Here is a 25,540-nt window from a genome sequence, read left to right on the forward strand (position 1 = left end):
ATTTTGTGGAATATTATTTACTTGAAATTCATATTGAATTTCAGATAGCAAATGTATAAGAAACACCACTATTTGTAAACCACATAGTTAACCTCCTATTTATGCCAAGTAGGAAATAGACTACTATTTGTAGTTTCCCCAGGGAAATTTGTGCCCAGTCTTTGGAGTCATTTACAAACCCCCAAAACCTCCCAAAACACACACTCTTCTTTTTTGTTAAGTTTAAATCATGGTCAAAAGAAAACAAACCAGAGTCCCCCATGATTTTAGTTATCTGACATTATTTTTTTGAATACTTTGTAGCTTTTAAAGAATTCTCAAGTTTTTCTTTATGCTGTGCTTTAATCTATTTTTGTGTAAGTCTAAAAAAGATAGGAAAAGATGGGCATGGTGGCCAGGCCTGTAATCCCAGTGGCTCAGGAGGCTGAGGCAGGTGGATCCCAAGTTCAAAGCCAGTCTCAGCAATTTAGTGAGGCCCTATCTCAAAATTTAAAAAAAACAAAAAAACAAATATATATATATATATATAAAGGGCTGGGGATGTGGCTCAGTGGTAAAGTGACCCTGGGTTCAATCCCATGGTATTAAAAAAAAAAAGAAAGAGAGAAATCCTTAAGTCCATTGGTATTCTTCCTCATCTGTAGGCTCCTGCTTGTAACTCTCTCCCTTTTCCGTTGTTTAAGTTGGGGGAGGTAGATAAAGGGACGTTGGATTTGATTGGTGCATGCCCTATGGCGTGTGTGGAAGTGTACCACACTGAACCTCTTTGTGTGTATAATTAATACATGTCAAAATAGTAATGAAGATTCTAGAGCTACATTTTTCATTTTGGGGATGAGGAGGGTATCCTTCTTGTTGTCAGTGAAGGGTTTGTTCTTCGGTTGTTGGAAATTTCAAAGTTTCCTTGTCATCAGAAAACACTTATTCAGGGGGCTGGGGATGTGGCTCAAGTGGTAGCGTGCCCGCCTGGCATGCGTGCGGCCCGGGTTCGATCCTCAGCACCACGTACAAAGATGTTGTGTCCGCCAAGTACTAAAAAATAAATATTAAAAAATTCAAAAAAAAAAAAAAAAAAAAAAAAAAAACACTTATTCACCTGTTGATGTGCAAAATGAATTAGGTGGAGATCTATGGATGTTGATGGAACTCTTTTTTTGTCCTTTCAGTTAGAATAATTTTGAAACTAATTGAACTGGCTTAGAGTATAGGGGTATTTATTTATTAGGTATTGGGGGATTGAACCCAGGTACACTTAATCACTGAGCTACATCACTAGTCTTTACTTTTTTTTGTGGGGGAGGTTGGATACTGGGTCTTGAGCCCAGAGGCACTTAACCACTGAGCCACATCCTTAGCACTTTTTTATTTTATTTTATTTTTTTAGTTGTAGTTGGACACAATACCTTTATTTTGTTTGTTTATTTCTTTGTGGTGCTGAGGATCGAACCTGGGGCCTCACATGTGCGAGGCAAGCGCTCTACCGCTGAGCCACAACCCCAGCACCCCTAGCCCTTTTTATATTATATTTAGAGACAGGGTCTTGCTGAGTTGCTGAGGGCCTCACTCAGTTGCTGAGGCCAACTTTGAATTCACGGTCTTCCTGCTTCAGCCTCCTGAGTCATTGGAATGTGTGCCACCACGCCCCACATATTTTTATTTTGATACATGGTCCAGCCTCTAATTTGTCATTGTCTTGACTCAGCCTTCCGAGTCACAGAGTATGCCACTGTTCACAGTGGGAAATTTATTTTGCTATATAACCAGACTTTTAGTACCTCAGTGATACTAGAGGGGACCCTCATTTTGGTTTTCTGTTCGGCATATTGGTTTTTTCTTCAGGGTGGTATCTTTTTAGAGTGACACGGTATCTGCAGTAGTCTCAAACATCACACCCAGGCAGAGCAATATCCAAAGGAAGAATAAGAACAACTCTGTGATGTTTCTATAGGAGCAAGGTAATTTTTCCCAGAGAACCCATGACCAATTTCCCCTCATATCTCATTGAACACGAGGTGCCACATGCCCTTTCCTAAATCAGCCTCTCGTAAGACTGGGGTTACTGTTCAAGATTATTCCTGAGCCTGAATATAGTTCCATGTTTCCTGGATATTTGGCTACCTGAACAAGATTGGGACTCTTAGTGAGAAAGCAGCAGAGAGGAACTTATTTAGGGAACCAACACCAGCATCTAGAGTGCTCTTAGTTAGTGGTTTCCATGGTAGCCTCTGTGGACACCAGACTTCAAGGACAACTTCTGGTCAGATGAGTCAGAGCTCTAGCTATTTCTGATGTGTCCAAGACTGTGCCCTAGGTGAGTCAAGACCCAGCTCCCCCTGCAGATCCCACGGAGTTAGCAGTGGGCATGTCTTCATTTTATAGGTTAGGAAACTTGGAAAAATTCACTGACTTACAAAGCTCTACACCCAGTAAGCAGGGCTTCACAGAGGGTGAGACTGTTCTGGGCACTTGTTTTTCTTGCTAGGTTTGTTTAAAAAGTAATTTCAAAACAAAGTTATAAAATAGTGACAAATTTTTTACTTTTAGGAAAATATTTCAAATACTGAAAAGCTACCCATGGCTTTTTGTGGACATCATATGGAAACAAAGTATCAAAAGTATAGATCTGACTGGAGATTGGAATTCTGCCTCTCAGTTCTGTGGAAAGCAGTGGAAGTTGCCTTGCATTTCTGAGTCAAGGGAATACCTGTTTCCTTTAACCTTCCTCCTGCCCGGTTCTTCAAGAGACTCTTTTTCCCAGCCACCAGTGACGCAAGCTAGGGAAGTTTAGCACTCTTCCTGGTAACCATAGATCCCAGAGAGAAGCTCAGCCACAGAGAAGTCTCTTTTAACCTGACCAGGGCCAGGGCAGGAGCCTGTGAACAGTACTGACTAGAGTCTACTGTCACAGTGGATGCCTTCAGAGACCCTGACCAGACCTCCCTTAGGGAGCAGGCCCTCTGCAATTGCTTCCCCACTTTCTGCTACATCTGCTCTTGGCGTTTCTGTTATTTTTATGCTGTGCTACTCACTGTTGTGGCTGGAATTATTTAATTCATTCAGACAGATCTTTCTTTCAGCATTTATTATGTGCTAGAAAATGCCTTGGACTCTGGTTGGAATAAAGAAAGAATGGTTTGGTGGTGATGATAGATGAGTAAATGACAGTACAGTGGTGTATTGCTGTGGTGGAGTTAGCACATTGCACCATAGAAACCTGTGTGCATCAGACTTGGGTTTAGAGAGAATGAAGACTGGGAGAGCTCCCTGCAGCAGGGAGATGCTTTGCTCTGAAAGAGGACTAGAGAGTAGATAATTGGGCTAAAAAATGTGGGAATACAGGTGTGTACCACCACATCTAACCTTAGGCAGGCAGCTTTGGATTAAATTCTGTGGTTTGACAGTGATGTTCCTATGTAGTCCATTGTCTGTAATTATGAGGTCCAGAAAATAATGGTTTATACTTTCCAACTCTACAAATACTTTATTTTTCTCTTTTTATCTTAATCTTTTAGATGTAGTCTTGCTTACTACATTCCCTAATACTGAAAATACATTCAGTATTAAGGAATCTGGTAATGTTTTAATTTTCTTAAGAGAGAATTGACATTTTTATTTGGGTACAAAATTTTTTTCCCTGCTCCATTGGTTGGTAAAGTAAGACAGAAAAGTGTTAGACATGGTTATAAATTGACAGCCATAGATTTAAGGTAGAAGAAATCTGAAATCTGAATTCCTCTGGGAAAAGCAACTCACTAAATGACTTTTCTTCCTTGCCACCTTTAGTAGAGAAGTTTGGATGCTAATATGACCTAATTCCTTAGGCAAAAACCCTTCTCTTGAGTTAGGAAGAACCCCTGAACAGAATAAATTTCTATTTGCTTTTTCTAATCCCTTCATCTTTCAGTGAGAAGTAAACTGAGGTAGTTACTTTCCTGATAGCTGTTTTCTTGACCCTCCTCCTGCTGTACTATAGCTGTAAAATCAAATCCAAGAAAGTAAGATAGGATCTAAGGAAAGAAGAGAAGATAGGCCTCTATGCACAGAAAGATAGATGGAGAAGACTAAAGTTGCATTATTCAACAAAAATTTATAACTGCCCTCATGTTCTAGGCAGGGTTGTATATGCTGGGATACACAGAGTAGGAAACAAAACAGGCTCTGCTCTCGGGTTGCTCTAAGGACACTGTGACTTGCCGGATATTTTTTTTGGTTGTGGCTTTGGTGGTACTAGGGATCAAACCTAAGGCCTCATATGTGCTAGGTAAGTGCTGTGTCACTGAGCTATATCTCTAGCCTTTGGCAGATGTTTTGACTCCCTTTTCCTGTCTTCTTTTCTGTAGGCTAGAATAATAAGCTGAGTGGACTCTAACCATTGGCCTTCAACTTGTCAGCACCTTGTACCCAGCTCTCCTTTTGTGGCTCATGTGCTGCATCCTCTGCCCTCAGTGTGCAGCTGGGCCCCAACGCAATGTGTGTTTGTCAAACCATGGAAGTGGGGCAGTATGGCAAGAACGCAAGTCGGGCCGGAGACCGGGGAGTCCTCCTGGAGCCCTTCATCCACCAGGTGGGAGGACACAGCAGCATGATGCGCTACGACGACCACACTGTGTGCAAGCCCCTCATCTCCCGGGAACAGCGCTTCTATGAGTCCCTCCCTCCTGAAATGAAGGAGTTCACCCCTGAATACAAAGGTCAGTCAATGGCCATTTTTGTGAGAGTAGCAGCTGTGGCCTTATAAACTCAGTTGTCTGTTTTGTTTACCATATGATATGATCGTCTTCTTCTGCTGTCAAAGCAGCTAAGTTACTTAAACAAGGCAAAATTAGAAGCTGAAAGTGTCATAAAGGTCTTTAGACCTTGACAGTTGAACTCACTATAATAGGTAAAACTGAGAAAAAGTCGGCTTAAAGACCCAGTGCTGCCTTCAAGATTTCCTATTTGGAGGTAGATATGGTGGCACATGCATGTAATCCCAGTGACTCAGTGTTAAAGTGCCCCAGGGTTCAACTGCCACTAATAGAAGGGGGAAAAAAAGTTTTTAGATAAGGAAAGAAGCAGACAGAGGAAAAGTCTCTGGCCCTAGAAAAGGACAAATTGATGCTTTCCAGGTTAGGGCAGTTGGACAGCTAGCAAGAGGCTCTGTTGATCCTCTGTTGTGCTGGGGGAATGAATTTATGAAAATTTCTGGGACTTGGGAGTCCTTTAACATTTGATGGAAGAAATAATGTTTTAAAATGTGAGTTAATTTTGTAGAAAGAACCCTGTGAATACTATACTGGAATGAGTCACTTTATTTTAGCATCTGATCCTTATGCATTTTTATATTTATGCATTTTTATGATTGCCCATTATAAACTATTTTTTCTTTTTCTTTTTTCTTTCTTTCTTTTCTTTTTCTCTTTTTTTTTTTTTTTTTTTTGATACTGGAGATTGAACTCAACCATAGCCACATCCCCAGTCCTATTTAGAGACAGGATCTCACTGAAGTACTTGGAGCCTCACTTTTGCTGAAGCTGGCTTTGAACTAATGATCCTCCTGCCTCAGCCTTCTGAGCCGCTGGGATTAGAGGCACATGTCTCTGCACCTGGCTAAATCTTTTTTTTTTAGGTTCTGTTTTTATAAAATCCCCTTTTCCCCCGACTGGTGTTGGGAATTGAAATAAAGGCCTCATGTCTGCCAGGCAAGTGCTCTACCACTGAGCCCTAGTCCTGTAATTTTCTTTTAGAAGAATTGTCAAACTTATTTTCCACAGTGGTCATACCTTTTTACATTCTCAGTAGCAGTGTATGAGGTTTCCTATTTCTCTATAGCTTTGCCAGCACTGTTCTGTTCTTATTTCTCTTTTCTTAGCTGTCCTAGTGGTTATGAGTGAACTCTGATTGGGCCTGTGATTTGTGTTTCCCCAGTGACTGATGTTAATTAAGCATGTTTTTCATGTGCCTGTTGACTATTTGTATAATAAATCTTCTTAGAGAAATGTCTATTCAAGTCCTTTGATTATTTTTTAATTGGGTTGTTTCTTAAAATTTTTTTGGTGGGGGGTTACTGGGAATTGGATCCAGGGTCATTCTGCCACTGAGTTATATCTCCATTCCTTTTTGTTTGTTTGTTTGTTTGTTTGCTTTTTGAGACAGGATCTTGCTTGATTGTCGAGACTGGTATTGAACTTGCTATCGTCTTTCCTCAGTCTCCCGAATAGCTGGGATTGAAGTCTTCTTAACTACCACACCTGGTGTTTCTTAACTCTTAATTGGCCAAAAGAAGTGAAAGTTTTTAGAATACCCCAAGCTTTTTTTTTTTTTTTTTTAAATCTTAGGGTCTTAACTTGGAATGTTCTTTGTCCACAACTTCTCCTCATCCTTCAGTCTACCTAGATACTCCTTCCCTGATCATCCTATATTAAGTGTTCTGCTCTGTTAATATTTCCAATTTTCTTTTTCTTTTTTTTTTTTTTGGTCGGGGGGATACTTGGGATTGAACCCAGGGGTGCTTAACTGTTAAGCCATATCCCCAGCCCGCCTTTTTAAAAAAAGGTATGTTTTAGTTTTTTGTTGTAGTTGGACACAATATCTATTTTTTATTAATTTACTTTTATGTGGTGCTGAGGATCAAATCCAGGGTCTCACATGTGCTAGGCGAGCACTCTACTGGTGAGCCACAACTCCAGCCTCTCCCCAGCCCTTTTTTACATTTTATTTAGAGACAGGTCTTGTTGAGTTGCTTAGGGCCTCACTAAGTTGCTGAGGCTGACTTTGAACTTGCAATCCTCCTGCCTCAGCTTCCTGAGATGCTGGGATTATAGGTGTGTGCCACTGCACCTGGTTTCACTTAATTTCTTCATAGCACTTAGCAAAATCTGTTATTGTTTTGTCCATGTTTACTCTTTGTTTCTCACATTAGCATATAAGCTCTTTGAAAATATAGACCTTAATTTGTCTTTTACACTAGTAAGCAGAAGACCTAATATCTAGTAGATGCTCAGTGAATACTTGGTAAATGAATGAGACAAATCTTATTTGCATAAATATACAGAATCTTTGACCTTCCCCCTTAGTACAACAAGCAGTAACACTAGATGATTGTGGTTGATATACTAATAAATGAAAATCTGTTGCCAAGATAGGGAACATTATTGGTGGGTTTTTTTTCTTTCTTTTTTTTTTGTATCAGGGATTGAACCAAAGGTGCTTAACCACTGAGCCATATCCCAGCCCTTTTTTATTTTGAGACAGGGTCTTACTAGTTTGTGTATAGCCTCTCTAAGTTGTTCAAGCTGGCTTCAAACCTGTGATCCTCTTACCTCAGCTCCCTGAGCTGCTGGGATTATAGGCATGTGCCACTGTGCCTGGCTCCTTATTGGTACTTTTTTCTTAGCTGGGTTGAGTTTTAAAATACCTATATTGGGGCTGGGGATGTAGCTTAGTTGTTAGAGTGCTTGCTTCTCGTGCACTGGGTTCAGTCCCCAGCACCACAAAAAACAAACAAACAAACAAGCAAAAAAAAAAAAACTATATGGCAATAAATAGATGGGCTAGTATTCATACATGTATTTCCTAGCTTTGTCTGCTAAAAGGGCTTAATAGCAATGATATGTCTGTAGCAATCAATATATCTAACTCTATCATCTTAATTTTTCTAATTACCATTTCCACAATTACAAGAAGCAGAGCTTCTTGGTAAAATGATTGGCTTCTGAGTTGAGGCAGGAAAAGTAATTCCTGTGGTAGAAAGTTTAAAAAAAAATTGTCAAAAATAATGGAAGTGCATGTCAAAAGTACTTAAAGAGCCAACTTTAAAGGAGTTCCAGTGGCCAACTCAAAAAGAATTTAAACAAAATATTCATAAATCCACGCTAGATAGATAAATGAGTATGAAGGGACTGTTCTTACTTATGGAACTCTCATTCCTTTTAATTAATACATATAGGAGCAATGATGGAAACAAAATGTCCAGTAGGTATACAACACAGTAATAATTGTAGCAAGCAAGAGCCATCATGGATCCTAAAATTACTGGGCTAAAAAGTATAGTAAGAAACAGGATATTTAGAGAGTCTCAAAGCATCTACACATAAAATGCTCATAAATTACAACAGGAAAAAAGCTGTATAGTGGAAAAGTCCAACATATATCATCTTAACTAAGTGATCAAAGTTAAATCACCATTAACAAGACATGGGACCTAGGTTGTATCTCAGTGGTAGATCTCTTGCCTAGCATGTGTCAAGCACTGGGTTCAATTCTCAGCAATGCATATAAATAAATAAAAGGTTCATTGACAGTTAACAACAAGCAAGGCATATACCTCCTGAAATGATGAGGACTCAGGTTGCTGCCCAGAATAAATGGCCTCAGTTTAATCATGAGGAAACACAAGATAAACCAAATTCAGGAACATCTTAGAGAAAAACCACTAGTATTCTTCAAAAGTGTTGTGGTCATTAAGGACTGAGGAATATTTCCAGATGGAAGGAGACTAAGGAGAATTAATGTGAAATCCTAGACCATAAACAGAATTAGTGTGAAAACTGCCAAAATTTGAAGATTAGTTAATATCATTATGTCTGTGTAATTTACTGGGGTTTTTTTATTTGTTTGTTTTTAATACTTATTTTTTAGTTTTAGGTGGACACAACAATATCTTTATTTTACATTTCTGTGGTGCTGAGGATCGAACCCAGTGCCTCGTGCATCTTAGATGAGCACTCTACCACTGAACCACAATCCTAGCCCCTAATTTACTGTTTTTGATATTGTAAATTGTGCTATGGAGCAGGCACATTGACAGATGCCTGTAATCCCAGCAGCTCTATAAAATAGATTGAAATTGGAGTTTAAAAACATTCCCACACTGGGGACTGGGACTGTAGCTCAGTGGTAGAACATTTGCCTGGCATATGTGAGGCACTGGGTTTGCTCCTAGCACTACATAAAAATAAATTAATTTTTGTGTCCATCTACAACTAAAAAAAAATTTTTTTTTTTTTTAAGAAATATTAAAAAAGGACTGGGATGTGGCTCAAGTGGTAGCGCGCTCGCCTAGCATGCATGAGGCACTGGGTTTGATTCTCAGCACCACGTAAAAATAAAATAAAGATATTATGTCCACCTAAAACTAAAAAAATAAATATTAAAAAAGAGAAATATTAAAAAAATTCAGGCCCAGATGCTTTCACTGCTAAATTTTGCTAAATATTAAAACCAAATATTATCTACGCAAGCTCTTCTGAAATTTTCAAGAGGGACTACTTCCAAACTCATTCTAGAAGCCCATTATAAAAAATATAACATATTTTTCATGAACCTGCACATATGAACAAAATTTTAGCAGATCAAATCAACAATATATTAAAATGATAATACAACATGACCAAGTGGGATTTATCTGAGTAAACAACAGATCAGGGTAGAGGTGGTAGTCATCTTCTTTTGGAAAGATGATGTCTGCTGGCTGCTATTCCTCTATCAGTATTTGGTTAAGGGAAAGTAAAGCCTGTGTGCAGTGGAAATGCAGATGCTAATAATCTGTGCTACATGGACCCAGCCTGTTGACATTTGTTTACTAGCTGCCTTTTTTTCAACAGGTGTGGTATCTGTCTGTTTTGAGGGGGACAGTGATGGTTACATCAACTTGGTGGCCTACCCTTATGTGGAAAGTGAGACCATGGATCAGGATGACACATCAGAACGGGAGCAACCTCGGCGTAAACACTCCCGACGGAGCCTGCACCGGTCAGGCAGTGGCAGTGACCATAAGGAGGAGAAAGCCAGCCTCTCCTTTGAGACCTCTGAGAGGTAAGAGGATGGCAAGCAAACTTCAGTTATAATCTTTTCCTGTTGGCATAAGTACTCAGGACATATTTAGAGACCTGACACATCATGGGGAAGCATTTTCTAAAATTCAGGAGGATGATTAGTATTCTTGGGTTACCCTTGCAGGTGTGGCCTCCCCTGTGTGTCACATAAACCCAGTGATGCATCTTTCTGGAGATGGCCATAACTAATTAAGAGAGACTGAAACTCTCAACCCTTTGGAAGCAAGGATGCCCTGTACTGGTGACAATAGGTTCTGTGGTTTTCTGTTATGTCTCGTACACATAGAGAGAATGTTGAAAAGTATTGGTCTACAGTGAGATTACAAATGCTTTCTGACTTACAGGATGTCCAAGCATGAGACCCATGATAGGCCATGCAGTCTAGTATTACCCTAATGGTTTTGTGTCTGGCCTCTGATAATCTGATATCAGTAATCCTATCCCTGAACCTAAAATTTATTGTATTGGGATTTGATTTTTCTTAAAGATTTGGAAATCCTTGTATTTCTTGCAAAAATTAATGTGAGCTTCCACTAGGATGGATATAATCAAAAGGATGGACAGTGAAAGTAATAACAGGAGCATAGAGATATTAGAATCCTCCTCCATTGCTGGTGGGGAAGTAAAGTGGTGTAGCTGCTTTGGAAACAATCTGGCAAGACTTCAAAAAGTTAAACCCAAGCCAGACACAATGGTACCTGCTTGTAATCCCAGTGATTGAGGAGATTGAGTGAGACAGGAGGATCTTACGTTCGATGCTAACCTGGGCAACTTAGTGAGACCCTGTCTCAAAAAGGGGGTTAGGTATGTAACTCAGTGGTAGAGCGTGACTGGATTTAATCCCAAGTACCCAGGGTTGGGGGGAAGGTAGTTAGTCATTTAATTCCTAGGTATTTACCCAAGAGAATTGAATAGTATATTCATACAAAACTTGTACATAGATTTTCTTAGCATTATTCTTGATAGCCAGACCATGGGAACAACCCATGTCCATCGGTGGGTAAATGGATAAGCACAGCATGGTACGTATATCTGTACACTGGAATTTTATTCAGCCCTTAAAAAGGAATAGAGTACTGATAAAACATACAATACAGATGACTCTTAAAAACATTAAGTGAAATAAATCAGACACAAAAGACCATATACTACATGATTCTATATATATATAAAGTAGTTAGAACAGGCAGAGCCATAGAGAGTGAGCAGGTTAGTGCTTGCTTCTGTTAGTAGTTAAAGACAGTGGTAGTGGCAATAGAGAGTGACTGTGACACTATAGAGTCACAGAGGTGACACAGTTTGGTTTTGGGTGAATAAAATATTCTGAAAATTAAGTAGTGGTTATATCCTCAACCTTGTGAATACAGTACTAAAAAACCACTGAGTTGGGGCTGGGGATGTGGCTCAAGCGGTAGCGCACTCGCCTGGTGTGCGTGTGGCCCAGGTTCCATCCTCAGCACCACATACAAACAAAGATGTTGTGTCCGCTGAAAACTTTAAAAAAAAAAAAAAATATATATATATATATATATATATATATATATATATATATAAAATTCTCTCTCTCTCTCTCTCTCTCTCTTTAAAAAAAACAACACCACTGAGTAGTAAAATTAATAACATTAGTATGGACTGAAAATACAGTGAACTTCCTAAAATAGTGAAATAAAAATTGTATAATTAAATTACTTCATATTTAATTTCATTTAAGTAAGTTTCAGTGAGTAGGGTGCTCTATGACTTGATTCAGAAGTTGAAATTGGGGGTTGGAACTCTTTCCCAATGGTAGAGCTCTTACCTTGCCCTTGGTTCTGTCCCTAGCACCATGCACACGAAAAAAAGTTGGGAATTTTCTTAGATGTGGCAGTAGTTCATCCCTGACATCAGATCAATTCACCAACACTTGCTGTCCACACTAGCTCCCAGCACTTTGTTCAGGGCCTAGGACATTCTAGCCCTCTTCACTTACCCTGTGAATAGTTCCCATTTATGTGAGGAAGCACAGAAACCCAATAGGACTCTGGCTGGGTGTGTGATGAATTATTTCCTGCACCCTCAGTCAGCGGTTCTCTCTGGCCAGGTCAGCAACTGTGATGCAAGGAGAGTGCTACATATCTACTTCTTAAATAAGCATTGTCTCCATATGTTGAACATTCTGTGGACAGATTAACTCTGTCCTGTGGAAGCACTTCTGTGTTCCTTTCATTCCCTAAGGAACTTCATCTTAACTAGATAATTGGGACATAATTTGCTCAATGACAAGGAATGTTCCCCAAGTCTGTAGCTGGCAATGGGTGTTTCTCTCCCAGAAGCTCTTTAGAGTGGGCTTGCTTTTTTTATTTTTTATTATATACTTAGTTTTCAATGGACCTTTGTTTGTTTATATGTGATGCTGAAAATCAAACCCAGTGCTTCACACGTGCTAGGCAAGTACTCTACCACTAAGCTATGACTCCAGCCCAGAGTGGGCTTTCTTTTTCTTTTTTTGGTGCCAGGGATTGAATTCCCGACCACTGAGCCCCATCCCAACCCTATTTTGTATTTTATTTAGAGATGGGGGCTCACTGAGTTGCTTAGCGTCTCGAAGTTGCTGAGGCTGGCTTTGAATTTAGGATTTTCCTGTCTCAGCCTCCTAAGCCACTGGGATTATAGGTGTGCACCACCACGCCCGGCCAGAGTGGCCTTTCTTTTTGTCCTCTTAAAGTACAGAATTTACTTCATGAGTCATCTGGTAAAAAGCCAGTGAATATAGACTCACATTAAGTTATGTTCATGTTCAGGAACAAGGCCCTACTCTGAAAGTGACAGCTCCACCTGCAGTGATCATACTTTTGTTTTGGCCTATTAGTGGACACTCAGTCACTCCAGGGGTGAAACTTGTTTCCTCACCAGAGCTAGGGCTGCATCTCTAAGGGTGATGCCAGGTGCCACAGAGGCCCTGCTCAGACACTAAATTTGATTGGACTTATTTGAAAATAAGTTGCCCTGTGGTTTCCTAAAGGGAATCACAAAAAAAAAAAAAAAAAAAAAAAAAAAGTGTCTGTAAATGGCCTCAACAGTGCTCTCTGCAGAAGAAAATGAGCGTTTTGACAGGTAAAGGGTTTTGTCAGGCCTAGATGGGTTCCTCTAGTTCCAGGTAAGGGAATTAGGGTCTCCTATCCAATGTTGCAGAGCTTTCCCAAATTCTTGACCCTGGAAGAAGGTCGACATTTCCAGCATACAGTAATCCTTTTGGTCAGCTTAAGTCTGTGTAACTCCTTGCCCAGTGAGAGAAAAGGCCAGCAGTTCTGAAGAGGAGACTGGCATTTGAAATTGCTGCAGTGCTCCACTTCTGTTCTAAGCTGCAGACTTGCTCTCCAATTTTCAGGCCATATTGCTTTACCAGTGGTTTGTTTTTCTGGGCTTGTCAGTGTGAAAAACAGTACTGCCATTTACTTAAAGCAAAGATTTTTATGTTGGAACATAATAAAATTGTGGTATAATTTCATCAATTGGTGTCCCTTCTTGCCAAAATACTTTTGTGGTTTGATTTATTCTGGAAATAAAATTCTCTGTAGGCTTGATGCTTTCCACAGGCACAAACCTTACCCTAAGAAACACAGGTACCTTTGAGACCTGCTGGCCTGTTCCTAGTAGAATATATCTTGCTTTTTTTGTTTTTTCTTTGTTTGTTTGTTTGTTTTTTCCCTATGATGATGTTTTCCTCCTCCACCTCCTCCTCTTTTTTTGCGGGGGGGCGGTACTAGGGATCCTACCCAGGCCCTATGCTTGCTCCACAAGCATTGTACTATTGAGCTACAAACCCATCCTTGTTTTTAAGTTTTTATTTTAAGATAGGGTCTCACTAAGTTGCCCAGAACAGGCTCAAATTTGTGATCTTGCCTCAGTTCTCCCAGCTACTGGGATTAAAGGCATGTACCACTGTGCTGCTACCAGGCCTTATGAAGAGATAGACAATCATTCATAAGCACAATGCCAGCATATGCTTTTAAAAATCCCATTATAGGAAGCTTTTCTAGATGTTCTGGACCAAGGTAGGACAGTTATTCACATCCATGAAAGTGGCAGCCCATGGTCCACCCTGTTTGCTTAGTGTGAAACTGCACCCTCATCACGTTTTCTTTCTTTTTCTCTCTCTTTTTTTTTTTTTTTTTTTTTTTTGTTTGTTTTTGTTTGGGGTGTATGTGTGTGTGTGTACTGGGGATTGAACCCAGGGCCTTATGCATGCTGGGTAAATGCTCTACCACTGACCTGTAACAGCATCCCTTTTATTTTACTTTTAGTTTTTGAGATAGAGTCTTGCTAAGTTGCCCAGGCTGACCTTAAACTTGCAATTTCCTGCCTCAGCTCCTGAATAGCTAGCATTCTAGGCATGCACTACCATACCTGACTTTGTTAATTTTTTATTGTCATAAAATGAACATTTTAACCTTTTTGAGTATACAATTCAGTGGCATTAAGTACATTCACAGTGTTGTGCAACTGACTTCTCATTCCTCCTTACCCTAACCCTTAGAAACTATTATTCAACTTTGTGTTTTTATGAATTTGCAGTTACCTCATGTAAGTGGAATCAAATTATATCTGTCCTTTTGTGTCTGTCTTATTTCAGTTAGCAAAATGTTTTCAAGTTTATCCATGATCTAGCATGTATCATAATTTCAATCCTTTTTATAGCTGAATAATATTCCATTGTATATATGTGCAATTTTGTTTAGCTGCTCATCTGTTGATGGATACTGGTGAGTTATTTCTATGTTTTTAAAATTTTTTGTGATTGATGCTTCTATGGACATTGGTATAAAGTATCTGTTTGAATCCATGTTTTCAATTCTTTTGGGTATATATCTAGGCACAAAATTGGGTATATATCTGGTCATGTAGTCCTATGTTCAATTTTTTGGGTGTGTGTGTGTGTGTGTTTGTTGTTGTTGTTTTTGGTTTTTTTTGAAATGGTGTTTGCTCTGATGCCCAGGTTGGTCTCAAACTCCTGAGCTCAAGCGATCCTCCTGCCTCAGCTTCCTGAGTAACTGGGACTATAGGCATGCACCACTTATGTTTAACCTTTTGAGGAACCGTTCACCACTGTTTTTCACATTGGCTGCATATACATTTGTACCTGCAATGTATAGGGTTTTAATTTCATCACATCTTGATTAGCTCTTGTTCAAATTTTTTCTTCTGATTATAGTATCCTATCCTAGTGGATATGAAATAGTATCTTCATAACATAATTTGACATGAATAATTATTTTTGAGAGATATAAGGAAGAGTACTACTCATATCATTTACTCACTTTTATTGCCACACATATCTGAGACCCCTTGCCATCTGTTAGCAGGGTCTGTGGATGGCAGGTTAGGCCTGATACAATTCTTCTCTACCCTGTGACCTCAAAGATAACTTGCCTGAATCCCATAGTGATGTGTATGTGTGTGTTTTTTGTTTTTTGGGTGTTTTTTTGTTTGTTTGTTTGTTTTTTTTGTTTTTGTTTTTGTTTTGTTTTTTTAGTTCCCAGGAGGCAAAGAGTCCGAAGGTAGAACTACACAGCCATTCAGACGTCCCTTTCCAGATGCTAGATGGCAATAGTGGTCTGAGTTCTGAGAAGATCAGCCACAACCCCTGGAGTCTGCGTTGTCACAAGCAGCAGCTGAGCCGCATGCGCTCAGAATCCAAGGACCGAAAGCTCTACAGTATCCTTGACACACCCCTCCTTCACCAGTGTCTTCTGGGACTGTAGGGCCCATGTCAGGGCCCCTCCAGACCATTCTTGAGGTCCCCTGTCCAGGGGCTTCTCTTTGTTCTCATTTTTGTTTTTAGACTCCTCTTCTTCCTTCTTTTACTTTCATTAACATGTTATTTTTTCTGCCTTTTCTTATCTACATGATAAGATTAAAACTTGGCAGTCTAGAACAGACTATTGTGAGATATGTTTAAATTTGTACTTCACTATTTTGGAATTTAGTGAAAAAATGACAAGGTAGATTTTTTTTTTCTTTTTCTTTTGGTACTGGGGATTGAACCAAGGATTTTGCACATGCTTGGTAAGCACTCTACCATGGAGCTACATCTCCAGCCCCCAGATAGAAAAATTTATTCAGCATTTATCTTAGAATTCTAAAGGGCAATAGAATCTTATCTCCACATTTTTATAGTAATGCTACAAACGTATCTTCCTTATTTCTTTTTTTTTTTTTTTTTTTTTTGGTGGTACTGGGGATTGAACCCAGAGCCTTAGTGCATGTGAGGCAAGCACTCTACCAACTGAGCTATATCCCCAACCTCTTCTTTATTTCTTAGGGCTGGCTGAAGTGCTGCCTTGAGTAGGACATGGTTTATTGATGGTGTCAGGAATGTGTCCAAATCTGCTATATCTTTAGTTTATTGCTTGTAAAAAGCAAACAACACATCAATGGGGATGGCATATACCTATAATGGAAAATTATATAACCACAAAAAAGGGATGAAATTCTAATATTCTGTGACATGGATGAACCTTGAAAACATTTTGTTAAGTGAAATAAGCTAGGAACAAAAGAATAGATACTGTAAGATTCCACTAGTTTGAGACAACTGGAATTGATAAATTCCTAGATACAGAGGTAGAAGAAAAGTTTCCCAGGAGTTTAGGAGAAGAGAGAATAGGGAGTTAGTATTTAAAGGGGACAAAATTTTACTTTGAATAGATGAAGAAATTTCTGGAAGTAGATAATGGTGATGGATGCATAACAATGTAAATATACTTAATGCCACTGAAATGATACACTTTAAAAAAGTGGTCATAAATAGTAATTTTATTTAATACATTTTACCAAAAATTTTTTTTTTTTTTTGTACTGGGGGTTGAACTCAGGGGCACCTGACTACTGAGCCGTATCCCCAGCCCTATTTTGTATTTTATTCAGAGATGGAGTCTCACTGAGTTGCTTAGCACCTCACTTTTGCTGAGGCTGGCTTTGAACTTGTGATCCTCCTGCCTCAGCCTCTCAAGCAGCTGGGATTACAGGCATGCACCACCATGCCTGAAAATTTTTTTGTTGTTGTTAAGAAATAAGCTAGGTATGGGTGTGGTGGTGCACACCTGTAATCCCAGCGGCTCAGGAGACTGAGACAGGAGGATCTCAAATTCAAATCCAGCCTCAGCAAAAAGTGAGGCGCTGAACAACTCATGAGACCCAAAAAACAGGACTGGGGATGTGGCTCAGTGCTCGAGTGCCCCTGAGTTCAATCCCTCTACACACTCGCAAAAAGAAATAAGCTGGGCACAGTGACACACACTTGTAATCCCAACTATTTGGAAAACTGAGGTAGGAGGATCACAAGTTCAAGGTCAACTTCAACAAGTTATACCCTTGTCTCAATAAATAAATAAATAAGGATGTAATTCCATAGTAGGGCACCCCTAAGTCAATTCCCAAGACTGAAAAATAATAGTTACAAGCTAGAGGTGTAAAACCCACATTTGAGAGGTGAACACATTTTGCATTAGACCAGAATGCTCTTTTTTATAAAAAAAAAAAAACCTTTCTTGTGCTGTCCTGGATGGACTAGACGGTGAGTGTGGTTGTCATTCTTGACCTTGGACCAGAATTTCTCCTGCTTGAGAACGTGGTACACCACTTCAAGTATCCCTGTGTTCTGGACTTGAAGATGGGCACCCGGCAGCATGGGGATGATGCATCAGCTGAGAAGGCGGCCCGGCAGATGAGGAAATGCGAGCAGAGCACATCTGCTACACTGGGGGTTAGGGTCTGTGGAATGCAGGTGAGTCACCACTAGTGAGAGCCTCAGTGCTGTACTTGCATATTCTAGGTTGTGCCCATACCTAGAGGACAGTACAGAGGACAGTACCAAATGTCCTCCCAGGAGACATTTCTCCCCTTCCCTGAGACCTCCTGTCCCAACTATTGACCTGGATTTGGGTTCCAGGTTCAGTGCTGCTGTGAGAGTCTGCTCCCTCCACAGTGGGGCAAGTAAGACCCTTGTCTAATAGCAGTATGTTCAACTAAGCAGTATGTTCCTAGTTAAAGTCTAGTGGGGGCCCAGAGCAGCTTGGAGGAGGGCTCTAAAAGTGATGACCATAGGTCCAGTAATTGCCTTTCGTAGCTCTTATGATGGCAAAACCTAGAGAGAATGTGGCCTGCCTCCTTCCAGTTGGAAGAGCAATAAAGTGCAGCTTGGTTATAGAGTGCTTTCCAAATGGTGCTTGCCCGGGGTACCACAAGGTCATCAGACTTACCTGGTGTTCACCCTGTCTGTCTCCTGGGGTTTCAGGTATACCAGCTGGACACAGGGCATTACCTCTGCAGGAACAAATACTATGGCCGTGGGCTCTCCATTGAAGGCTTCCGCAATGCTCTCTATCAGTACCTGCACAATGGCCTGGACCTGCGACGTGACCTCTTTGAGCCTATTCTGAGCAAACTGCGGGGCCTCAAAGCTGTGCTGGAGCGGCAGGCCTCCTACCGCTTCTACTCCAGTTCTCTGCTTGTCATCTATGATGGCAAGGAGTGCCGATCTGAGCTGCGTCTTAAGCACCTGGACATGGGGCTCCCTGAAGTGGCACCACCCTGTAGCCCCAGTACCAGCCCCAGCAGCACCAACTCCGAGGCAGGCCCCTCCTCTCCACCTAAGGTGGATGTCCGCATGATTGACTTTGCACATAGCACATTCAAAGGCTTCCGGGATGACCCCACTGTGCATGATGGGCCAGACAGAGGCTATGTGTTTGGCCTGGAGAATCTCATCAGCATCATGGAACAGATGCGGGACGAGAACCAGTAGGCCCAATTATGGGCCCCCTGGGACCCCTTCCTCTCCACCCGCAGGCAGGGACCATTGCTCTGAACTTGCCGTGAGGACACACAGACTTGCTTTTAAAGGGTTATATTTCTCTTTGGTGTAAACTAAAAGAAATGTTTTTAGCTGTAGCCTGGAATCCATATATATAAAGTGAAGGAGGGCAGAACATGCGTCCTCTTGGCCAGGCTCCGTAGCTCTGTGGCTGTGACTGCTGTGTCCAGGTTGACTTAGGAAGGAAGAGGTGCCCCTGGTGGGCTTGGCAGCAGAGATAAGATGCCCTTGGACTTTGGTTTCTCTTACCTAGGTCTTTAGGGTCTGTGTCTGCAGGGTCCTGCTGATTGTGTAATGAAGCCCTGGACGGTACAGGGCCCCTCCATGCCCACTCATCCTTTGTTCCCCCAATATAAGAGGGGATTGGTCCCTATCTCTTGGGAGCTTTTCAGTTTTGTGCTGTGGGTGTCAGCCAGCTCTTGAACAGATGCCCTTGTCATCAGAAAGCTGACTGCACACAGCTGGACCCATGTTTCTTGGGTCTGATTTTGGCATGGGGCTACATTCATGAAGCTGAGCTGAAGCCAGTTTATGGCAGCAGGCAGGCCTGGTTTCTCCATGGACCTGGCACATAAACCTGCTCCTCTGCCCAAAACCCCAGCTAGCCTCTCTCAACAAGATCCCCTTGCCTGAGGAGGCCAACCCCTTCTGTCCCACTGAAGGGCACCACTCTGTTTGCTGAGAAGAGTGTGTTCTGGTAGGCCATGGGGCCTTTAGGGGCCCTGGACCATACAGTATTTGCAGTTCTTGTACTGTGGGTGGGAGTCTTCCTCTTATAGTTTGGGCAGCTGTGCTGCTTCTGGATGGGCTGCTCCTCCCAGGACTGAAGGGCTGTGGTCTGCTCAGGGTCTCTCACTTCCCCAGGCAAAGCTCAAGGAGGCAGCCCATTGTGAGGGAGAATTTTAAGCTTGTCTGCTCTTAGAGACATTGGGCCCTGGGTACAGGTGCCCAGATTATGCTATTGAGAGCTTTGTCTGAATAATCCTGGGGTCCATCAGTTTGTCCATTTGTCCACCTGCCAGCCCTTATACTGTGGTGAGCCTTCCTTTGGGGTGTTGCCTTGTTTGTTAGTATATTGATTTCCTTCATACTTTCCTCAGCAAAATAGTCTCTCTTTCCTTTCTGAGGTGAGCTTTTGCCCCTTTGACCTTCCTCAGCAGGTGCTGCTTTTTTTTTTTTTTTTTTTAAACCTGGTTCCAGAATGAATTTTAGGGTTATTTCCCTGCTGGCCTGGCACCCTTCCTATGGGCCTGGAGTGCGGCCCTCAACACTCAAGGGGTAGCCCTTTCACATAGTTTTAATCATTCTTGCTGCCACCTTTTAACGGCATGTAGTTTTGCTGCCTTTAACACAAGGTGGCCAGCAGGTGACAGGCACCACACTCAGTCATTGCCAAGGTTAGCACCCTTTCCTATAAGCTTAGAGCCACTGTCATTGTCTCTTTTGACATGTCCCTATTTGGGCATTAAAGGTAAGCCTGCTGGCCTGTGTTTGTGAGAAGCCTTGGTAACTGATGACCTGATTCCTGGCCTTTAGAGATGTAGTCTCTGAAATGGGGTCCTTGATGGATCCTACCTCTCTAAGCCCTCCAACCCTGGTGCCAGTGGTGGGCAGATTCCCATTGACTGGGAGGCACAAATTTGCCTGTTTCTAGTAATAACCACCTTCTCTCCTGTACCATTCTGTGGTTTCAGTCAGAGGGAAAGGTCATTGTTAGCGTAGCTGATATTCCCTGGCAGTGGGGAGGATAAGAAGGATTTGGGGCCACTGCCTGGGGACATGAGATGCCACCCTGTTCTGGTACTACTCAGCACAGGAGGCTGTACTGGTTTATTTCCTGGCACTAGAAATAGTGGAAGGGCTGGAATTTGCTGCTTCTCCCCCAGGGCAGGGCCTTTCTTTTCAGCACTTTTGGTACCTGGAAACCCAATCATATTTGATGAGTGGTGGAAAGCTTGTGCATGCACATTTTCTGCCACTGCTCCTTCTGCCTGGCCCAGGCTAGAGAGTCCTAATGCTGCCAGGCCCTGCCTTCCCATCCCCAAATCAGGACCAAAGTGCAACTGGGGATCATGGGTTGGGGTGCTCAGGTCACCCTTCTGTTATTTTCGCTGGGCTGGGCCAACACCAGACCCCGCCTCCAGGGTTGGGGTGGAAAGGGACTGGTGGTGCTTAAAAAGGAAGGGGACCAATGTAGCAACTAGCCAGGAACCCCACCCTCTCTTTTCTGGGTCTGTGCAATGGGTGTGGGGATTCCCACCAAGGGCCAGAGGCCTGGGTTGGTTTAGTAGCTGCTACTCACGCGCTCACCTGGCCATGTGCACGTTCCCTAGATGCAGATTGCTTTTAACTTTACAGCTGTACAATTTGGTTATGTTTGTGCCAATTTAAAAAATATTTTAATGAAGAAAATGGCGACCCCCGGGAAGGACGTGGTTCCTTTGCTCCTCGGGGACATGTAAGACCTCGCATTCTGGGAATCACTCTCCGCTCTTCTTTTTCCTGGAACCTAAACCTGTCCACGCCACCCGAGGCCTGCGCCTGGATACTACAGGTGACTCCGGCCACGACTCGCGCAGTTGCATTTCCTTGGACCTTGCGAGTAAGGGAGGGGTGCCCGGGCCGAGCCCGCCCCTTTCTGTACACCCAGCGCTGCCCACCCCGCTTGTGTCTGAGGTCGTATATGTCAAAATAAAGCCGCTAGAAATTGTAGCTTGTCCGTATCTTTCTGAAAACTTAGCAGCTCCAGGGTGAATCCACCCAGCCCAGCACCGCCAACGACCTCCGATCGCGTGATCCGCTTCTTCAGTCCCCTTCTCCCAGGGTCGGAGCGCAGGGGGCGGGGCCCTGGACAGCAAAACGTGGCCACAAGCGTCTACCCAGCAGCCAATCTAGCTCCCGTAGGGAGTGAGGCCTCGCCCTTGGCGCCAGTTCCGCATTTGGTTCCGCCAATAGACAGGTGACCCGCGAGTCTCTTTCGGGTCCCCATAGCAGCCTGGCGCACTCAGGCTCTCATTGGCTACGACTTTGGAAGTGCCGCGCCCAGCGCTCCGACGCTGGCGGCCGTGCCACGTAGACAGCAGCTGATTGGCCCGCTGGAGTCACGTCATTGCCCGCGCCTAGTGCTGTCGGAATACTCGACCAGCCGCCCACCGCCCGCTAGGTAACTTGTGTTCTTGCGGCCGGGTGCCGGCGTCAGGTTAGGCCAGGCGAACAAATTGAAACCAGAGTTGGTCAGTCTGACTGGTGAAGGGCGTGGGGCAGGACACAGCGGGTGTAGTTCGTGGCCAGTGTTGGCCAGGCGGGGTGCAGGCACCTTGGAGCCTAGGATTGACTCCCGTCGCCCACAGGCGAGATGAAGGCACTGATCTTGGTAGGCGGCTATGGAACGCGGCTGAGACCACTAACGCTGAGTACCCCGAAGCCGCTGGTAGACTTCTGCAATAAGCCCATCCTGCTGCATCAAGTGGAGGCCCTTGCTGCGGTAAGGCCCGGGGTCTGTCCTGGGCGGACGAGGGACGTCTAGCGACTGGAGGTCAGGGGTGCCCGTACCTACCGGCTGAGCCCGCCTGTTCGCTGGCTTTATCCTGTCCGACAGGCAGGCGTGGATCACGTGATCCTGGCTGTGAGCTACATGTCGCAGGTGCTGGAGAAAGAAATGAAGATGCAGGAGCAGAGGGTGAGGCACGGACTCTTAGCCGGTTCCGTTGGTCCACCTTCCTGCTCCGGAGGGAGAACCTGACGAGGTGACTTCTCATTTCCAGCTGGGAATCCGAATCTCCATGTCTCATGAAGAGGAGCCTTTGGGGACAGGTCAGTGGATACAAGAAGGTTCCTTGGGGAGGGTTTGCAGCCAGAAGAGGGTGGTACCTGCTGAACCTGAATTCAGGGATTCAGATCCCCAACAAGGCCGTGATCTGCTCCCTTCCCCCAGCTGGGCCCCTGGCATTGGCCCGTGACCTGCTCTCTGAGACTGCAGACCCTTTCTTCGTCCTCAACAGCGACGTGATCTGTGATTTCCCCTTCCAAGCCATGGCGCAATTCCATCAGCACCATGGTCAGGAGGGCTCCATCCTGGTAAGAGACCAGGTCTTCCTTCTCCTTTGACATTCCCTGCAACATCCCAGCCCAGCTTCCCTTGCGCCCCCCCCCCAACCCCCGCTCCCCTTTGATCTTTCTCCTTATGAGAGCACAGCTAAGCAGTATCTTCTAAGTATTTGGGACAGAATCCCTGAAACTTGGGACAGCATATGTGTAAAGGCTTAGGAACACTGGACTAGGCTTAAGTCCCCCTGTATTCAGGTGACCAAGGTGGAGGAGCCTTCTAAGTACGGTGTGGTGGTATGTGAGGCTGACACGGGCCGCATTCACCGGTTTGTGGAGAAGCCACAGGTATTTGTGTCCAATAAGATCAACGCAGGCATGTACATCCTGAGCCCTGCAGTGCTGCAACGCATCCAGGTGTGTAGAAGACAGCTGCTGGGTGGGCTAGGGTGGGACAGGCCATTACTACCATGACCCTGCTCACAAGCTGCCCACTCCCACAGCTGCAGCCTACGTCCATTGAAAAGGAGGTCTTCCCCATTATGGCCAAGGAGGGGCAGCTATATGCCATGGAGCTGCAGGGTGAGGCAGAGAAGTCATGGGTGGGGGTGGTCTGTGGCTGGGCTGAGCCCCTGATGCATCCCTCCCTACAGGCTTCTGGATGGATATCGGTCAGCCCAAGGATTTCCTCACTGGCATGTGTCTCTTCCTTCAGTCACTGAGGCAGAAGCAACCTGAGCGATTATGCTCAGGCCCTGGCATTGTGGGCAATGTTCTTGTGGTGAGGCCTTTGTCCAGCCCATCATTAATCCCTTCAGTCCCTAGGGGACAAATGGCCCAACTGTATTTTCCCCATTGCTCTCAGGATCCAAGTGCCCGTATTGGCCAGAACTGCAGCATTGGTCCCAATGTGAGCCTGGGTCCTGGTGTGGTGGTGGAGGATGGCGTGTGCATCCGGCGGTGCACAGTGCTGCGGGATGCCCACATACGTTCCCATTCCTGGCTTGAGTCATGCATCGTGGGCTGGCGCTGCCGTGTGGGCCAGTGGGTAAGCCAATGGGCTGGGCCAGATGGGGAGAGGGCCAGAAAATGCATCTCCCTCACTGACAAGGTCTTATCCCCCCTCACCCAGGTGCGTATGGAGAACGTAACTGTGCTGGGCGAGGATGTTATAGTTAACGACGAGCTCTACCTCAACGGAGCCAGTGTGCTGCCCCACAAGTCTATTGGTGAATCAGTGCCAGAGCCTCGTATCATTATGTGAGGGGATGCCTGGGGCTGGCCATACCCACTATTTCCCCATCAGCAAGAGGAGCACTGGCTTGACACACAAAAGGCCCTGGACTTGGTGCTATTTGTCTGGGGAGGATTGGATGAGGATGAAGCTGCTGAATGAACACCTGCCTTCTCACTTGGACATAAAGTAGCAGTATCCCTGCTGGGCCACACCCCACAAACCCCACTCCCTTAAAAAGGGCCAGGCCAGGGCTGTATGGAATAATAATTTAATGTTTACTGTGGCCCTGATTGAAAGTCAAGCTCAGACATAATTAGGGCCACGACCAGGCTCCTACCAATGGGGGCACACATAGACAAAGAGGTTGGATGTGGTAGGGAACAGGGCAAGGGAAGCTCATAAATGGGTCTCTGCCTGGGTCTGGGTTTGCAGGTGAAGGTTTGGCAGGCCTAGGCAGCTGAGGAGGTGGTGCTTGTATTAGCTGCCTTATCCCAGTCCTCTACAGACACGATGGTGGCTTTGCAGAAGAAGCAATCCTTGTTGTTCATCAGGTGCTGGTTGATGCAGGCTCTGCAATGGGGAGGGGATAAAGACTGTCTCGGATGTTCCTACTGCTGCTTCCCAAAGCCCATGGGGCCCCACTTACTTGCAGGACTTGTGTCCACAGGGCTGGAACACAGCAGAGATGGGGTGGGCATAACAGATTGGGCAGAGATCTTCCTCACTGGTGGGCTGCAGGGAGGGAAGTGAAGGGTGGTTGCATATGCTATGCCTATATTGGTGTGCACACATGTATTCAAGTAGCATGGGATGTGCTGTGGTCCCACTCACCAGGGATGCAGCTGCTGCCTGGGCAGATGCAAAGGTCAGATGTGTCAGCATCTGCTCCACTTGTGCCAGCTCCTCAGCATTGATATAATCAGTATCTGAGATAGTGGTAGGTGTGTCAGGCCAGATGCAGCCTAGAATCTGGTGCCTTTTGAATATTCCCAGGCTGGGGATTTGCTGTTCTTGGAGCTCCTGACTTCAGACAGTCCCAAATCTTTTTTCCCTTAACCACCCCTGGCTCACTTACAGCTCTGCAGGGAGAAGCGCTTCTGGTCTGGGGCAGGCAGGACAGTGCCAGGTGCTGGGGGCTCTGGCTGCCCCAGAAGATAGCATATGGAGCGGAGCTGGAAGCAGGGGTCAGCCAAAAGCACTGATGTGGCTCTCTCTGTCCTAGGTGGGGAAGGGTATATAGTGTAATCAGAACACTGGGGGACTCCTGGGATTGTGTGACCGTCCAAACCTAATTGCATTAATGCCTATATTTCCACCTCCCAGCTGCAACCTTCTTCTAAGTCCTGGGGGGTCTTAGTGAAATCACATGCAGCCCAGGTACCAGTTTTGTGGGCTACCATAAAACACCTAAAGTCCACCTGCCTCATGATACAATAATCCTTCAAATAAAGAACATTAGGAGTAGTTTACCATTATCCCTTGGTTGCCCCTTTTACTCTTCTGGTTTGTTGGCTAAGGGAAGGCTGGGTATTGGAAGTGAATTCATACCCCCTCTGGTGGCCATAGGGGTTCTTAAGCGGCAGGGGATGT

General features: G+C 44.1%; 3 protein-coding genes and 1 non-coding gene across 16 annotated transcripts in view; 2 read left to right on the forward strand and 2 right to left on the reverse strand.

Annotated features, from left to right (window-relative positions):
* The window catches only part of Ip6k1 (inositol hexakisphosphate kinase 1), a 63,981-nt gene extending 42,600 nt beyond the window's left edge, over positions 1 to 21,381 (forward strand). For 9 of the 11 annotated variants that reach the window (XM_076867128.2, XM_076867127.2, XM_076867131.2 and 6 more), the window contains 5 exons: positions 4,341 to 4,691; positions 9,585 to 9,795; positions 15,328 to 15,509; positions 17,405 to 17,580; positions 18,091 to 21,381. In XM_076867128.2, the coding sequence (XP_076723243.1) occupies positions 4,469 to 4,691; positions 9,585 to 9,795; positions 15,328 to 15,509; positions 17,405 to 17,580; positions 18,091 to 18,600 (1,302 nt within the window). In that variant the 5' untranslated portion in view covers positions 4,341 to 4,468 and the 3' untranslated portion in view covers positions 18,601 to 21,381. Of the gene's footprint in view, positions 1 to 4,340; positions 4,692 to 9,584; positions 9,796 to 14,029; positions 15,510 to 17,404; positions 17,581 to 18,090 lie in introns of those variants that run through there. The other 2 variants (XM_077110356.1, XM_077110357.1) reach the window with 2 other exon arrangements.
* On the reverse strand, positions 16,022 to 16,095 carry Trnav-cac (transfer RNA valine (anticodon CAC)). The gene has a single exon. It is a non-coding gene; the product is annotated as a tRNA-Val (tRNA).
* Positions 21,382 to 21,750: 369 nt separating the features above from the next.
* On the forward strand, positions 21,751 to 25,462 carry Gmppb (GDP-mannose pyrophosphorylase B). Of its 2 annotated transcripts, XM_076867133.2 has the most exons (10): positions 21,751 to 21,832; positions 22,020 to 22,153; positions 22,268 to 22,348; positions 22,434 to 22,482; positions 22,604 to 22,746; positions 22,972 to 23,130; positions 23,217 to 23,295; positions 23,367 to 23,494; positions 23,579 to 23,761; positions 23,846 to 25,458. In XM_076867133.2, exons 2-10 carry the CDS (start codon positions 22,025 to 22,027, stop codon positions 23,975 to 23,977), a joined length of 1,083 nt encoding a protein of 360 aa, XP_076723248.1. In that variant the 5' UTR covers positions 21,751 to 21,832; positions 22,020 to 22,024; the 3' UTR covers positions 23,978 to 25,458. The 2 variants fall into 2 exon arrangements, with proteins under 2 accessions (XP_076723248.1, XP_076723247.1); XM_076867132.2 differs by having other exon boundaries at positions 23,579 to 25,462.
* Rnf123 (ring finger protein 123) overlaps positions 24,203 to 25,540 on the reverse strand; it is a 28,774-nt gene continuing 27,436 nt past the window's right edge. For both annotated transcript variants that reach the window (XM_076867119.2, XM_076867118.2), the window contains 4 exons: positions 25,026 to 25,168; positions 24,782 to 24,876; positions 24,597 to 24,682; positions 24,203 to 24,520 (listed from right to left, as the gene is read on the reverse strand). In XM_076867119.2, coding sequence (XP_076723234.2) covers positions 24,400 to 24,520; positions 24,597 to 24,682; positions 24,782 to 24,876; positions 25,026 to 25,168 — 445 coding nt within the window. In that variant the 3' untranslated portion in view covers positions 24,203 to 24,399. The remainder of the gene's footprint in view (positions 24,521 to 24,596; positions 24,683 to 24,781; positions 24,877 to 25,025; positions 25,169 to 25,540) is intronic.

The sequence above is a fragment of the Callospermophilus lateralis genome, chromosome 10, assembly GCF_048772815.1.
Source record: "Callospermophilus lateralis isolate mCalLat2 chromosome 10, mCalLat2.hap1, whole genome shotgun sequence".
Taxonomy (NCBI): domain Eukaryota; kingdom Metazoa; phylum Chordata; class Mammalia; order Rodentia; family Sciuridae; genus Callospermophilus; species Callospermophilus lateralis.